This window comes from Panthera uncia (assembly GCF_023721935.1).
Source record: "Panthera uncia isolate 11264 chromosome A3 unlocalized genomic scaffold, Puncia_PCG_1.0 HiC_scaffold_12, whole genome shotgun sequence".
In the NCBI taxonomy this organism is placed as follows: Eukaryota; Metazoa; Chordata; class Mammalia; order Carnivora; family Felidae; genus Panthera; species Panthera uncia.
In genome coordinates, this window is record NW_026057579.1 from 20,473,873 (window position 1) to 20,487,777 (window position 13,905).

The following is a 13,905-nucleotide window of genomic DNA, read 5'->3' on the forward strand; positions in this document are numbered from 1 at the left end:
TATGATCATCATTATCTCAGTACTCCAGCTCTAAAACTTGGGGTCACGCTTTCCCAGTCTGTTGCCCCCATGCCTAGCAATCACTGCGTCTTCTTCTACTTCTCTTCTTCCATCTGTCCCTTGCTGTCCATCCCACTGTCACTAGAGTCTAGGTTTTTTATTACTACAGACCTGGGTAACTACTGGGCTTCTAATTGCTGACCATCCCTACTTCTCTTTATGCTTTCCACCACTCCTAAATTAATATTTCTGAAATGGTAATCTGTGCATGTGAATCCCCTCTCCAAAATGTCTATCAGTTGCACAGAACAAAAGCCAAGCAAGCACCTTGGTCCACACAGAAGTCACACACTCACAGCTTTCTCAGAATACCTATCTCTTTTGGTGTTCCAATTCCTCAACAAATACTAATTGGGTTTCTATTCTGTACCAAGCTTTGTGCTAAGTGTTAGGAAATAAGCAAACAACAGAGACCTAGTTCTTGCCCTCAGCAAACTTCCTGTCTAGAAGGGAAGATAGCCACTTCAGATAACAATTACAGTTCAGGTTGACAAGCGTTATCATAGAGGAAGTTCACAGCTGGTGCAGAAGCCCGTGGCAGAGAAATTGGGGAGGGTAGGTAAAAAACAAGTGTTGGGGGGGAAAAAAAGAACAAGTGTTGGAGAAGGCTTCCCAGAGTAAAGAACTTTTAATCTCATTTCTTGATATACCCCTACTGCAACTTTCTGTGCATTCGTCATCACTCCTTCTATATATTCTCTTTCCTTCAAGATACATGTTAATTTTTTCCCCAGGTCTCATACCCATGGATGCCGTCTTCTTCTTAGCTCTGATAGCAATACTAAGGTGGTACAGAGGCCATGCTAGCTTGAATTTATGTATGTATGGAATGCATACATACAACAGGTTGAATCACACAAAAATCACTGAATATTTAACCATTTTTAAACCCACAAAAATGGCAATTCCTTATGGTCCAACCATATGACTTGAAAACTTTGCCCAGAGCTATCCCTACACGAATCCATCATATACACTTACAGTTTAGCTCAAAGACACAAACTTGTAAAGCAGCCCCACAAATGCTCTCTTATCCATCCTACAGATTTCCATAAGTGTAAATTTTCATTTACATATTCCACATCTGATCACATGTACGTATATAAAAACACGAAGTGACAAGCTCATTCACAAATGTCCTCACATACCACACACCCGCTACACACACACAAAACCGACAGACGCACGCGGTGTAAATCTACACATGCTCTCTCACACACGTTCATCATAACCAACGCATTGGTATACACATAGACTTCCACAGATACACTTACGCATATCCAGATATATCCACAATCATTTGCCAACTTAACAAAGCCAGATACACATGCACCGTTAGGGGAAAATTTCACCCACCCACTTTTAATTTGTCTTTTTACACACTTAGATAATGAAGTGATAGAACTATGTTTAAAATAAGAATTAATAAGCTCTGAGCAAAGACCTCTTTGCAGTAGAGAAGAACTCTACTGTAAGTACACTTCATATGTGTGAATGCACTGACTCTGTAACAACACTCTGTTCCACTTCGGAGCTGAGGTCACCCCATAAGCAAGCTCTAGTAGGGAGGTGTTAGCATGTGCCTCATCCAGAGAAGACTTTTTCTATTTCAAGCCCCTGCCAGGCCAACACTCCTGCTGGGCTAAGTAAAATGGAAACCGGTCATGGAGAGGGTGAGCCGTAGTTAGTTCTGGGGTGGATTCCCAGTAAGTTAAGACAAGCAATCTTTGTCACAGTTGTCATAGACAGATAGTTGCATGAGCAGGGAACTGGCCATAGCTTGAGTGGGATTTGAAAGTATGTTGGGGGTGGGGGGAGGTGCCAAGAGTGTTCTTTTGTCGCATGTGCCTCTTCCCCAGGCTCAAATCCCTTCTTACTTGGTTCCCCACTGCATACTCTGGTTTCCATGGACACCAAGATCTATCACAGCAACACCATGAGAAACTCTGAGCGGAGAAAAACATCAGGTCAGATCTGCTTTTTTAGCTCTTAGGCCCTTCTGAAAATTAGGCGAGAATTGTTCTTGCAAACTTTTTTTATATGGAAGTGTAACATACTAAAGTGCCTAGTGTGTAGCCCAGGGAATTTTCACAATGTGCACACACCTATGTGACTACCACCCAGATCAAGATAGGAAACATGACCAGCATCCAGAAACCCTCTTTACACCCCTTTTCATTCACTATGCCCAAAGATAACCAGAATCCTGACTCCTAGTATCACTGATAAGTCTTATCTGTTCTTGAATTTTATATAAATGGATCATCCAGTAATACTTTTTTGTGTTTACCCTCTTGAAAAGGTTTTTTTTTAATGTTTATTTATTTTTGAAAGAGAGAGAGAGAGCGCAAGCAGAGGGAGGGGCAGAGGGAGAGGGAGACACAGAATCTGAAGCAGGCTCCAGGCTCTGAGCTGTCAGCACAGCTGACACGAACCGTGAGATCATGACTTGAGCTGAAGTTGGATGCTTCACCGACTAAGCCACCCAAGCGCCCCTGTGCTTAGCTTTTTGAAATCAATATTATATTTACGAGATACATACCAGTAGTATTGTATAGTAATAGTATAGGTTTCCCAGTAGTATAGTTTGCATAGCAATAGTATAGCATTCCATTATAGGAATATACCACTATTTATGTATCCATTCTGCCATGGCTGGACAAATGAGTTGCTTCCAGGTTTCAACTACTATTTACGGTACTGCTACAAATATTCTTGTACAAGCTGTATATACCTGATAGAGGATATATATCTAGAATATATAAAGAGTTAAAAATCAATAAGAAAAAATAAACAACTCAATAAAACATTGGACAAGATGATTGAACAGACACTTCATATAAAAGGAAATGGCCTGTAAACAGCTGAAAAGGCACCCAACCTCATTAGTCATCAGGCATAGACAAATTACAACTATAATTAGATACTAATACAAACCTATAAGAGGGGCAAGACTTGAACTGATAAAATTGAAGGCCAACGAGAATTTGGAAGAACAGGAACTCTCATTCACTGTTGGTGAGTATAAATTGATAAAGCCTACTTTGAAAAACTGTTTGGTACCATCTACCAAAGCTGAAAATACATCTACCCTGTGACAAAGCAATTCAGTCCCAGAGACATGTGGACATCAGTAATTTGATGGACTTTGCAAAATGTTAAAATTACATCAGGCTGCTGATATGCGTGACCAATCAGTAGCAGATTGGTCATTTAAGATTTCCTTTCCAACACAATCAGCAGAGTTCCTATTTCTTTATGATTATCCACAAGTCTTGTCAACCTCTCTGCTATATCTTGACCTGAACTGCTAACAAGAACTAGGCAAAAAGCAGAGTCCTATGGCATAGCCCTAGAGATTTCTTTCCTTCTTTGCTCCTATTTCTTGTCATTCCCTTCCCTTCTTTCTTTCTTAAACTTGTTATTAGGCAATTGAGTGCCATTAACTGCATCTAGGTATGTAGGTGTAAACATTGGTTTGTGCCAAAGTCTCTCTTTCCTGGGGAGCAGCCGGACCAGTATGGCTAGAGCACCTGGAGATCTGAGGAAGAACATTTTAGGAAGAAGGAAACTAAGTATAAAGGCCAAGGGGGTTCAAATGAACTTGGCATTCCAAGAAGGAAGGAAGATGGCATTTGAGCTCTTTCTTTAATTCACCTGGTATCCCAGGACGTCTCCCCCCAAATTGGCACCTTGCTCTGAGCTCAGAGTCCTTCGGGGGATGAATGGCAATTTTCTACCTGTCTATATTACTGAGTATCACCTGCTATATATTTCTTAATTGCTACGTTCCACTTCTTGCCGGCATCCTTGTTTCATTGCCTTGGCACTTTCAAGATGGCTCAATCCCATGGCTGGCAAGTTGGTGCTGGTTGGCATATGGGAACTCAGCTGTGCTTGTGGGTGGGTGTGGAGGGCCTCTGCTCCTCTCTGTGCGGGCCTCTCTATGAACTGCTGGGGCTTCTTTACAGTTGATGTCTCAATTCGAAATGTGAGCATTCCAAGAAAATTAGAATGTGCATCATCTTGTATTAGTTTTCAAAGCGTCGTAATGTCACTTACACCAGTTCCAGGACTGCCCAGGTTCAAGGGAGAGGGAACATAGACCTCCCACCCCCATCAAGGGGAAGAATGTCAGTCCCATTGTTAAGAATGTCATGTGGGAACCTTGAAGTCATCATGCTAAGTGAAATAAGCCAGTCACAAGAGGACAAACAGCTGTATGATTCCACTCATATGAGACACAGAGACAGAAGTGAAATGGCAGTTGCCATGAGCTAGGGGGAGGAAAGATGGGGAATTAGAATGAGCACGGAGTTTCAGTTTGAGAAGATGAAAAGGTTCTGGAGATGGATGGTGCTAATGGTTGTACGACAGTGTGAACATACTTAATGCCACCAAACTGTACACATAAAAATGGTGAGAATGGTAAATTCTATGTATGTTTTAATTTTACCAAAGTAAAAAAAAAAAATCCTATGGGATGGTTGATAGTGTTTCAGTCATATTTGGAAAATGCAAACTGCCACACAGTCCTCGGGATGGTAGTAGAATGAGCGTGTAGAAGTCTTTGTAGTATCCTAATATCCACGTCCTTTGATACGGTCTAGTGCAGGCTCAGAACTAAAATCCTATACACTAGTGGGTAAGACAGAAAGGGCCAATCAGAGTTGGTGTGTTCTCAGGTCCTTATATTGCTCAGGAGAAACTCATCCCATGCCAGTCATTTTTCCAAGGTTGGTACTTCCCCCCTCAACCATCTATCTGATTTTTATTACTCTTCAGAAGCTCCAGATAGTTGTTTTGCATTTTTCCCAGAGTTTATAGTTATCAGTGGGAGTGTCGGTCTATAAGGACTTGTGTTGCCGTACCAGAGCAGAACTTCTCAAGAAATGGAATCTGGAGATAAAAGTGTTTCATTTTTCATTATTAGTTTTCTATTGCCATATAACAAATTGCCACACATTTAACAGCTTCAAACAACAGGCATTTAACATCTCACAGTTCCAGGCGTGGAATAGCTAGGTTCCGTAGGCCAGAAATCTCACGTCAAGATATCAGAGAGCTATGTTCTCATCTGGGGCTCAGGAGCTCTTTCCCATCTCATGTAGGTTTTGGCTGAATTCAGTTACCTAGGATTGAGGTGCCCATGTTTTTGCTAGCTGTTGGCTAGGGGTCACTCTCAGCTCTGAGAGGCCACTCTTAGGTCCTTGCTGTGTGGCACCTTCCGTCTTCAAAGCCAGCAATGGAGAACCCCCCTCATGTTGAATCCCTCTCACTCTTTTGAATATCTCTTGCCAGAAGAAGCCAGTCCATTTAAGGACTCACTTGATTAGGTCTGGCCCATGGAGGATAATCTCCCTTTCTTAAAAACAACTGATATTGTTGCTGTAGCTGAAGCTGGGAAGCGAATACATGGAGCGCCGATTACATTATTCTCTCTACTATTGCAAGTGTATGAATTCTGTCACATAAGTTATTCCAGAGCATGGAAAATGCGACAAAATTTCCAAATGTTTTTTATGAAGCAAGTATGACATGAATATTTAAACCAGCTAAGGTAGCAAAAAATTACTTAATTCATTATTATATTATTTAAGGGGGCGCCTGGGTGGCGCAGTCGGTTAAGCGTCCGACTTCAGCCAGGTCACGATCTCGCGGTTCGTGAGTTCGAGCCCCGCGTCAGGCTCTGGGCTGATGGCTCGGAGCCTGGAGCCTGTTTCCGATTCTGTGTCTCCCTCTCTCTCTGCCCCTCCCCCGTTCATGCTCTGTCTCTCTCTGTCCCAAAAATAAATAAAAAACGTTGAAAAAAAAATAAAAAAAAAGAATATTATTTAATTCCAATTTTAATTAAGAATATTGAATAGACCAATGGAATAGAATAGAAACCCCAGAACTAGACCCACAAAAGTATGGCCAACTAATCTTTGACAAAGCAGGAAAGAATATCCAATGGAAAAAGGACAGTCTCTTTAACAAATGGTGCTGGGAGAACTGGACAGCAACATGCAGAAGAATGAAACTAGACCACTTTCTTACACCATTCACAAAAATAAACTCAAAATGGATAAAGGATCTGGATGTGAGACAGGAAACCATCAAAACACTAGAGGAGAAAGCAGGAAAAAACCTCTCTGACCTCAGATGCAGCAATTTCTTACTTGACACATCCCCAAAGGCAAGGGAATTAAAATCAAAAATGAACTATTGGGACCTCATGAAGATAAAAAGCTTCTGCACAGCAAAGGAAACAATCAACAAAACTAAAAGGCAACCAACAGAATGGGAAAAGATATTTGCAAATGACATATCGGACAAAAGGCTAGTATCCAAAATCTATAAAGAGCTCACCAAACTCCACACCAGAAAAACAAATAATCCAGTGAAGAAATGGGCAGAAAACGTGAATAGACACTACTCTAAAGAAGACATCTGGATGGCCAACAGGCACATGAAAAGATGCTCAACGTCGCTCCTCATCAGGGAAATACAAATCAAAACCACACTCAGATATCACCTCACGCCAGTCAGAGTGGCCAAAATGAACAAATCAGGAGACTATAGATGCTGGCGAGGATGTGGAGAAACAGGAACCCTCTTGCACTGTTTGTGGGAATGCAAACTGGTGCAGCCACTCTTGAAAACAGTGTGGAGGTTCCTCAAAAAATTAAAAATAGACCTACCCTAGGACCCAGCAGTAGCACTGCTAGGAATTTACCCAAGAGATACAGGAGTACTGATGCATAGGGGCACTTGTACACCAATGTTTATAGCAGCACTCTCAACAATAGCCAAATTGTGGAAAAAGCCTAAATTTCCATCAACTGATGAATGAATAAAGAAATTGTGGTTTATATACACAATGGAGTACTACGTGGCAATGAAAAAGAATGAAATATGGCCCTTTGTAGCAACATGGATGGAACCGGAGAGTGTGATGCTAAGTGAAACAAGCCATACAGAGAAAGACGGATACCATATGTGTTCACTCTTATGTGGATCCTGAGAAACTTAAGAAAAACCCAAGGGGGAGGGGAAGGAAAAAAAAAGAGAGAGAGAGAGAGGTTAGAGTGGGAGAGAGCCAAAGCATGAGACTCTTAAAAACTGAGAACAAACTGAGGGTTGATGGGAGGGAGGGGGGGGTAGGTGATGGGCATTGAAGAGGGCATCTTTTGGGATGAGCACTGGGTGTGTATGGAAACCAATTTGACAATAAATTTCATACATTAAAAAAAAAAGAATATTGATGCAAAATTTCTCAAAATGTTACCTTACAGAATTTGGTAATATATAACAAAACTAACTATGCATTTACCTTTGACCCAGTAATTCTGGTTTTTTTTCAAAAATTTACTCTAAAGGGGCGCCTGGGTGGCTTGGTCGGTTAAGCATCCGACATCGGCTCAGGTCATGATCTCACGGTCCATGAGTTCGAGCCCCGCGTCGGGCTCTGTGCTGACAGCTCAGAGCCTGGAGCCTGTTTCAGATTCTGTGTCTCCCTCTTTCTCTGCCCCTCCCCTGTTCATGCTCTGTCTCTCTCTGTCTCAAAAATAAATAAACGTTAAAAAAAAAATTAAAAAAAAAAGAAATTTACTCTAAAGACATACCCCCAACAATATGGAAAATACATAAATGTTCATAAATATATTTATTGAAAAAAACATGGCATATCTGCACAATGAAGTATTGTACTGTGTAGCTATAAAAAAGAATGAGCATGATCTTTGTGAACTACTATGGGGTGCTTTCTAGGGTATATTGTTAAGTGAAAAAAAAAAAGTTCAAAGAACACACACGCTTTTGTGTAAGAAAGGATGAATAAGAATATATTCATGTAACTGCTTACTTTTTATAAAAAGAAACATAAGAAAGAATAAACAGATTCTAGAGTGATTGGTGGCCCCCAGAAGGTAGGTAGGAAGAGGGAAGAGGATTGGGATGGGGGTGAAAGTAACACTTTTCTGAGTACACCAATTTGTATCATTTTGACTTTTGAAACTACATTAATGTTTTATCTGTTCAAAAAGATTAGTAAAGTCAGCAGTAACAAAGGGGAAAAAACTAAAGTACAAACAGAAACAAATGAACTTAACTGCATTTCAAATGAAAACTCTAACCAAACTAAAGAGGGGAAAAAAGGATTAACCCAATTAACTTTTAAACATAATACTTATACTATATGAAACTAAATGAAACACTGTATTTGTCAGTTTAAGACAAAAATGGCTATAAACAAATATGGAATTCTAGTTTGAAATGTTTCTATTTTTTGAAATGGTATGGACTAGCAATTCTGAAACTACTTCCTGTGTACTGTGGGTTGGACAAATATATTGAAGGTAACAAGAGCCAGATTTCTCACCGTCAAAGTAGAGAGTTATAAATATGGAAAGGGGGAAGACTAGAATGAATTGTTATGCTAACATGCATTGGGGATATCAGTGGAACTATGTTTTAACATATGAATTTAAATGCATGTACATACGTGTATATATATACACATACATACATATGTGTATATATATACACGTATGTACATGTATATACACGTATACATGTATACATATTTTGGCTTAGTCAACTGAAAGGGCCCAGAGCAAGGGCACCCGGATCAATGAACACACCTAGCATCCAGATCTTGGTTTCTAAATACCATTCTCCACTAAAAGGACCTAGGGATCTAGGGCTCATTGCTGTGCCAGGAAGCAAGGAAATACTCAAAACAAAAGGTAGGAACATATCAAAAAGACATAAGAGCCAGCTTTAGCATCAAAATAAATAGTATTAACAGAGTATTCATTGAGTAAAATAAGTATATATGAGCGCATCCTGATATAAATTAATAAATAAATGAATGAGAAAGGAAAGCTTTCCCTTAGATTACCAATTAATAAATGTAGGAGAAATGATGGAGTTAAAAAAAATCACCATTTTGCATTCATCATCATAAAAATCTCTTCAGTCATGAATCCTTGTTGACCTCTGAAAATTTGTGAAAGTCCAGTGGAGAAAGAATATCTATATAATTTCAAAGTGCCCCCTTATAGTTACTTATTATAAATGGAAAAAAAGTAACTTTATTGTGGATTAACCTAGTTAACACTACACCTTAACTAAAGTTAACATTATTAATAAGTGGAACAAATTGACATCACCAATTTTCTAATATGAGAACCTTAAAACTACATAATGTCTTTCCTGTGGTATGTCAGCCAAACCTTACTAAATCTAATCATAAGAGTATACCAGACAAACACAAACTGAAGGATATTGCAAAAATAACTGTCATTTTGGAAGATACAAGCTAAGGAACGATACTAGGTAAGAGAAGAATAAAGATACATCACAACTAAATGATGCTGGATTAGACTCCAGACTGGGGAACAGGGGAACAGAGCTATAATGGATTTCACTGGTACAAATGGTGAAATTTGAATATGAACTGTGGTTTTGATCCCAGTTTCCCAAATGTTCTCGGTTCAAGGCACCCTTAGTATCACAGTAATTTTTTTCATAGTGTTCCTTGGTCAAGAGAAATATCCAGGTTCAAACAACGTATTAAATATTTATGCCCTAACAATTTAGCTGCCATTTGAAAAAATAATACACATAAATTGAAAGTTTTATTTCATCTTAACCACAATTACTAATGGGATTTGTGCACCTGTTGGACACTGTACAACTTCTCAAACCTTAGAATCAGATTGGACAAGAGCACCCTCATTTCCTGTTTCACATTGATTTTTGTGCTGTACTTGCTTTTTTATCACAACCATGGAAAAATCCAGCTTCCTAAATATATGATATATCCAAGGAATATGGTGCCACCTATTGTTGAAATTGTAAACAACCTCGAGCTAGTAGTTTTGCATAGTCTTAGATTTCATTTTGTTTGCCTTGAAAACTTAGAATGTAAATTATCCCACAGATATCCCCTTGGATAACCCTGTGAGGCTGTGTGGCACCCCAGTGCACAGTTTGAGAACCATAGAATTAGATAACAGTGTTACTGTTACACTGTTACATTTTCTGATTTTGATAAATACAGTATGACTACATAAGAGAAAGTCCTTGCTTTCAGGAAATACACATGGAAGTATTTATGGATAAAGAAACATGCCTGCAAATTAATCTCAAATTATTCAGAAAAACATGTGTATATATATGAATATACAGACAGTGGGCACGGTTGATATAGTAAATGTTAACAACTGATGAATCTAGATAAAGGGTATACAAGATTTTATTTTTTTGCTATTCCTAAAGCTTTTTTGAGTGAAATTACTTCAAAATAAAAGATTTTTAAAAATGCAACACAATACTACATTTTAAGGTGTATATACGTATGCAGTGAAGCAATTTTTAAATGACTGGAAATTAAAAGCACCAATTCAGACAGTTGCAAGCTTTTATAAAGAGGGAGGATGTATTGGGAAAGAATATAATATAGTATCAGTGATATTTTGTTAAGCTGTATGGTGGATACATAGGTATTCATTATATTATTCTTTATACATTTTATGCCCAACATATTTCATAATTTACTTTAAATATACACCTTTAAAATATGTGAAATCTTTAATACACAAAAATAAAAAAACATGGGGGTGCCTGGGTGGCTCAGTCGGTTAAGTGTCAGACTCTTGATTTCAGCTCAGGTGTCGATCTCATGGGTTTGTGAGATTGAGCTCCGTGCTCCTTACAGCACAGAGCCTGCTTGGGATTCTCTTTTTCCCTCCCTCTCTTCCCCTTCCCTGCTAACACACTCTGTCTCTCTCTCAAAATAAATAAACTTTACCCAGGGCCAACTGCAGAGCTCATGTTTCTAACCCCCACTTTCCAAGTTCACACTATACATAGCTAATCCCATTTTTCTTTTTGTATTAAAGACTGGAAAAGAGAGCTAACTTTCTTGTTTTTTGATTCCAAACTAATTTAACACACCCAGTAGAAAATATGTTTATTATGTTTTCTAACCTCAGGAACATCAATATGAAAAAAATGGTAATAAATTTTAATCTTTGGCAAATTTTACTGCCCATATGCCTAATAGTATCATATCTAATCAGTCTTTTAATAATTGAAAATTTGACATTTTGCAGTTATTCTTTCATAACACCAGTTCTATTACAGGGCCCAAGGTGAACTAGCAAAGAAATAGATGTGTATTGATTTGATTTATTAAATTATGCTGAGAGATCACCTTCTAGATTTGTGAAAAATGAGTATAAATCCAATTATTTTGAACTTTGTCAAAATTCTAACCAGGACTTCTATTTCACGGTTGTAAAAAATCCTAGAAGTTTCATTAAATGAAGTTTTCTGGTTGATTATAAATACAACTCAGAGTAAGCTTCTTTCTTAAAAATAATTTGTTTTGGGCCGCCTGAGTGGCTCAGCTGGTTAGGCTTAGGCGTGGAACTTTGGCACAGGTCATGATCTCACAGCTCCTGAGTTCACCCCCCAGGATGGGCTCTGTGCTGACAGCTCAGAGCCTGGAGTGTGCTTCAGATTCTGTGTCTCCCTCTCTCACTGCACCTCCCACACTCACATTCTATCTCTCTCTCTCTCAAAAATAAACATTAAAAAAAATTTTTTTTAAATCATTTAAAAATAAAATATTTGAGGGGCACCTGGGTGGCTCAGTTGGTTAAGCGACGGACTTCAGCTCAGGTCATGATCTCACAGTTTGTGGGTGCAAGCCCCGCGTTGGGCTCTGTGCCAACAGCTCAGAGCCTGCTTCAGATTCTGTCTCCCTCTCTCTCTGCTCTTCCTCTGCTCATGCTCTGCCTCTCTCTCCTTCAAAAATAAACATTAAAAAAAATTTTTTTTGAATTAAAAGAAATAAAATGTTTGAAAATCTGACTTATGATAGCTAAGAAATTTTGAGGCTTTATTCACTGTCTTCCTACAATGTATTTCTTTTATGATGCTTAAAGCTATCTGAGAACAGAAATAATGCTACTTTTGACCTTGTAATTTACTCAGAAATTGGCAGCCATTCTTTTTCAGGGCACTAATCACTTGTCAAGTTCTATTTACTTTCTGTAACCCAAGATAATGACTTAAAAAATCCCTGTTCCTCTCATACATTTTATGCTGTTTTTTAATCAAGCAGATGCTTTTCTCATTCTCTGGAATGAGACTAGAAAAGTGGTTCTTAGGATTTATTATTCAACTGTCATATTATCAGGGAAGGTGTGCACAGATGATGGGGTTAAGTCTGTGAATGGGAGGAAAGGAAAAATGAAGGAGCATATAGGTACAATCACACAGACCATCCTAGAACTGGAAGAGTGTAAGAAACATCTTGTTTGAGCTTTCTTCCGACAGAGAACTCTGGAATAAAAGAGCAATGACTAAAATAAAACCCAGACTACCAAATGGACAACCTTTTTTTTTTTTTTTTTTTTTTACGATAGCAACGGGTTTCAGATTTTGCCTAACGCCCCTCTTCCAAAACCTGAGCCCCAACTTCCCGACTTCTCCCGGCTCCTGACTTGTCTCTCTACGAGCCCGAGCAAGAGAAACATAGTACGGGGTGGGAGACGAGTAGAGTAGACGGGCTTATACGGGACGGAAGAATTCAGAAAATAACACCCCTATGGTCTACTTCGAATTTTTAGCGGGACTGGGCCTGGACCCACCATTCTCAATACTCCAAGCCCGAGGATCTGCCCCAAACTGCCAATACATTTCTACCACTCGGCTGCAAACGTTAACAGATGCCGCTGTCCTGGCGCCCCTGAAAACCAACCGCGCTCTCAGGGTAAACCCAGCCTGACTTCCTGCGGAGGGACTCGGCGCCGCGCGTGGGCGCGACTCCTGGGAACAGGTAATCAAAACCTCGCCTCTAGAGCCCGGTGATGACGTCACACCGCCCCTTTCTAGCATCGCGAGACTCTCTTCTCCCACCCCCTGTTCCCAGAGCTCCCAACCGCCCGCGCCCGCTGCTAGGCAGCGGCGGGGATGGCGAGCCGCGGAGCTGGGGCGGTGACGATAGCAGCGGTTCCGCCATTGGACGAGGAGGCCTGAGGGACGGGCCAGCCTGGTGAACAAGGAGATACCGAGGCGGGTGGCCCCGAGAGAGCGAGGGCAATGGAGGCTAACATGCCGAAGCGGAAGGAGCCCAGCAAGTCCCTGCGCATCAAAGTCATCTCCATGGGCAACGCTGAGGTGGGAAAAGTGAGTACCGCGCTGGGAGGGGCGGGACCTCAGCGCGGCGGGACGACCTGCCGATTGGCTGGGAGGGCGGCCACTCAACAGCCCGGGGCCCAGCCTCCTCCCCGCCCCTGAGCAGGCCCAGGTCTCCTCCTAGGGGATGCGCCTGGGTGAGGAAAACTCTCGTGACCTTTTTGACCTTTCGTTTGCCCCCACCTCCACCGACGTCACGCTCCATAAGAAGGTGTCTCATATGGCCGCTAGCCCTTGAATGTATCCCAAAAAGATTAAAGGGGCCTAGGTCCTTATGTAAGATCGTCTGCCTATCTTCGTTCTAGGTGACCTGTCCAGGACTTAAGAGGTCCTTAAGAGAATAAAAGTTTAGTTACCCCAGCAGTGCTTGGGAGCCTGAGGGAACTTACTGGGGTGCATGTGAGGATTGGAGCTTGTAAAATGTTGCTCTGCAGATACGGAGCCCAGAATCTACATTGCAAGAGCGTAGCTGATACTGACATTTTTCACGGGGGAAGTGCAGTGGATGTCAAGGAGCCTGCATTATTTTGTTTTGTGTGTTGGTTTTGTTTTTATTTCTGGTGGTTTCATTATATTCATTCTCTCCAAAGCCGTAGTTCCACTGCCTTTCTTCTGGATGTACTGGGTATAAAGCTCTCCCCTAGTGTGTGT

At 40.5% G+C, this 13,905-nt stretch overlaps 1 protein-coding gene across 3 annotated transcripts in view; it reads left to right on the forward strand.

Annotated features, from left to right (window-relative positions):
• The first annotated feature begins 12,963 nt into the window (after positions 1 to 12,963).
• DNAJC27 (DnaJ heat shock protein family (Hsp40) member C27) overlaps positions 12,964 to 13,905 on the forward strand; it is a 38,140-nt gene continuing 37,198 nt past the window's right edge. The window contains exon 1 of one of the 3 annotated variants that reach the window (XM_049652456.1): positions 12,964 to 13,245. In XM_049652456.1, coding sequence (XP_049508413.1) covers positions 13,159 to 13,245 — 87 coding nt within the window. In that variant the 5' untranslated portion in view covers positions 12,964 to 13,158. The remainder of the gene's footprint in view (positions 13,246 to 13,905) is intronic. The other 2 variants (XM_049652457.1, XM_049652455.1) reach the window with 2 other exon arrangements.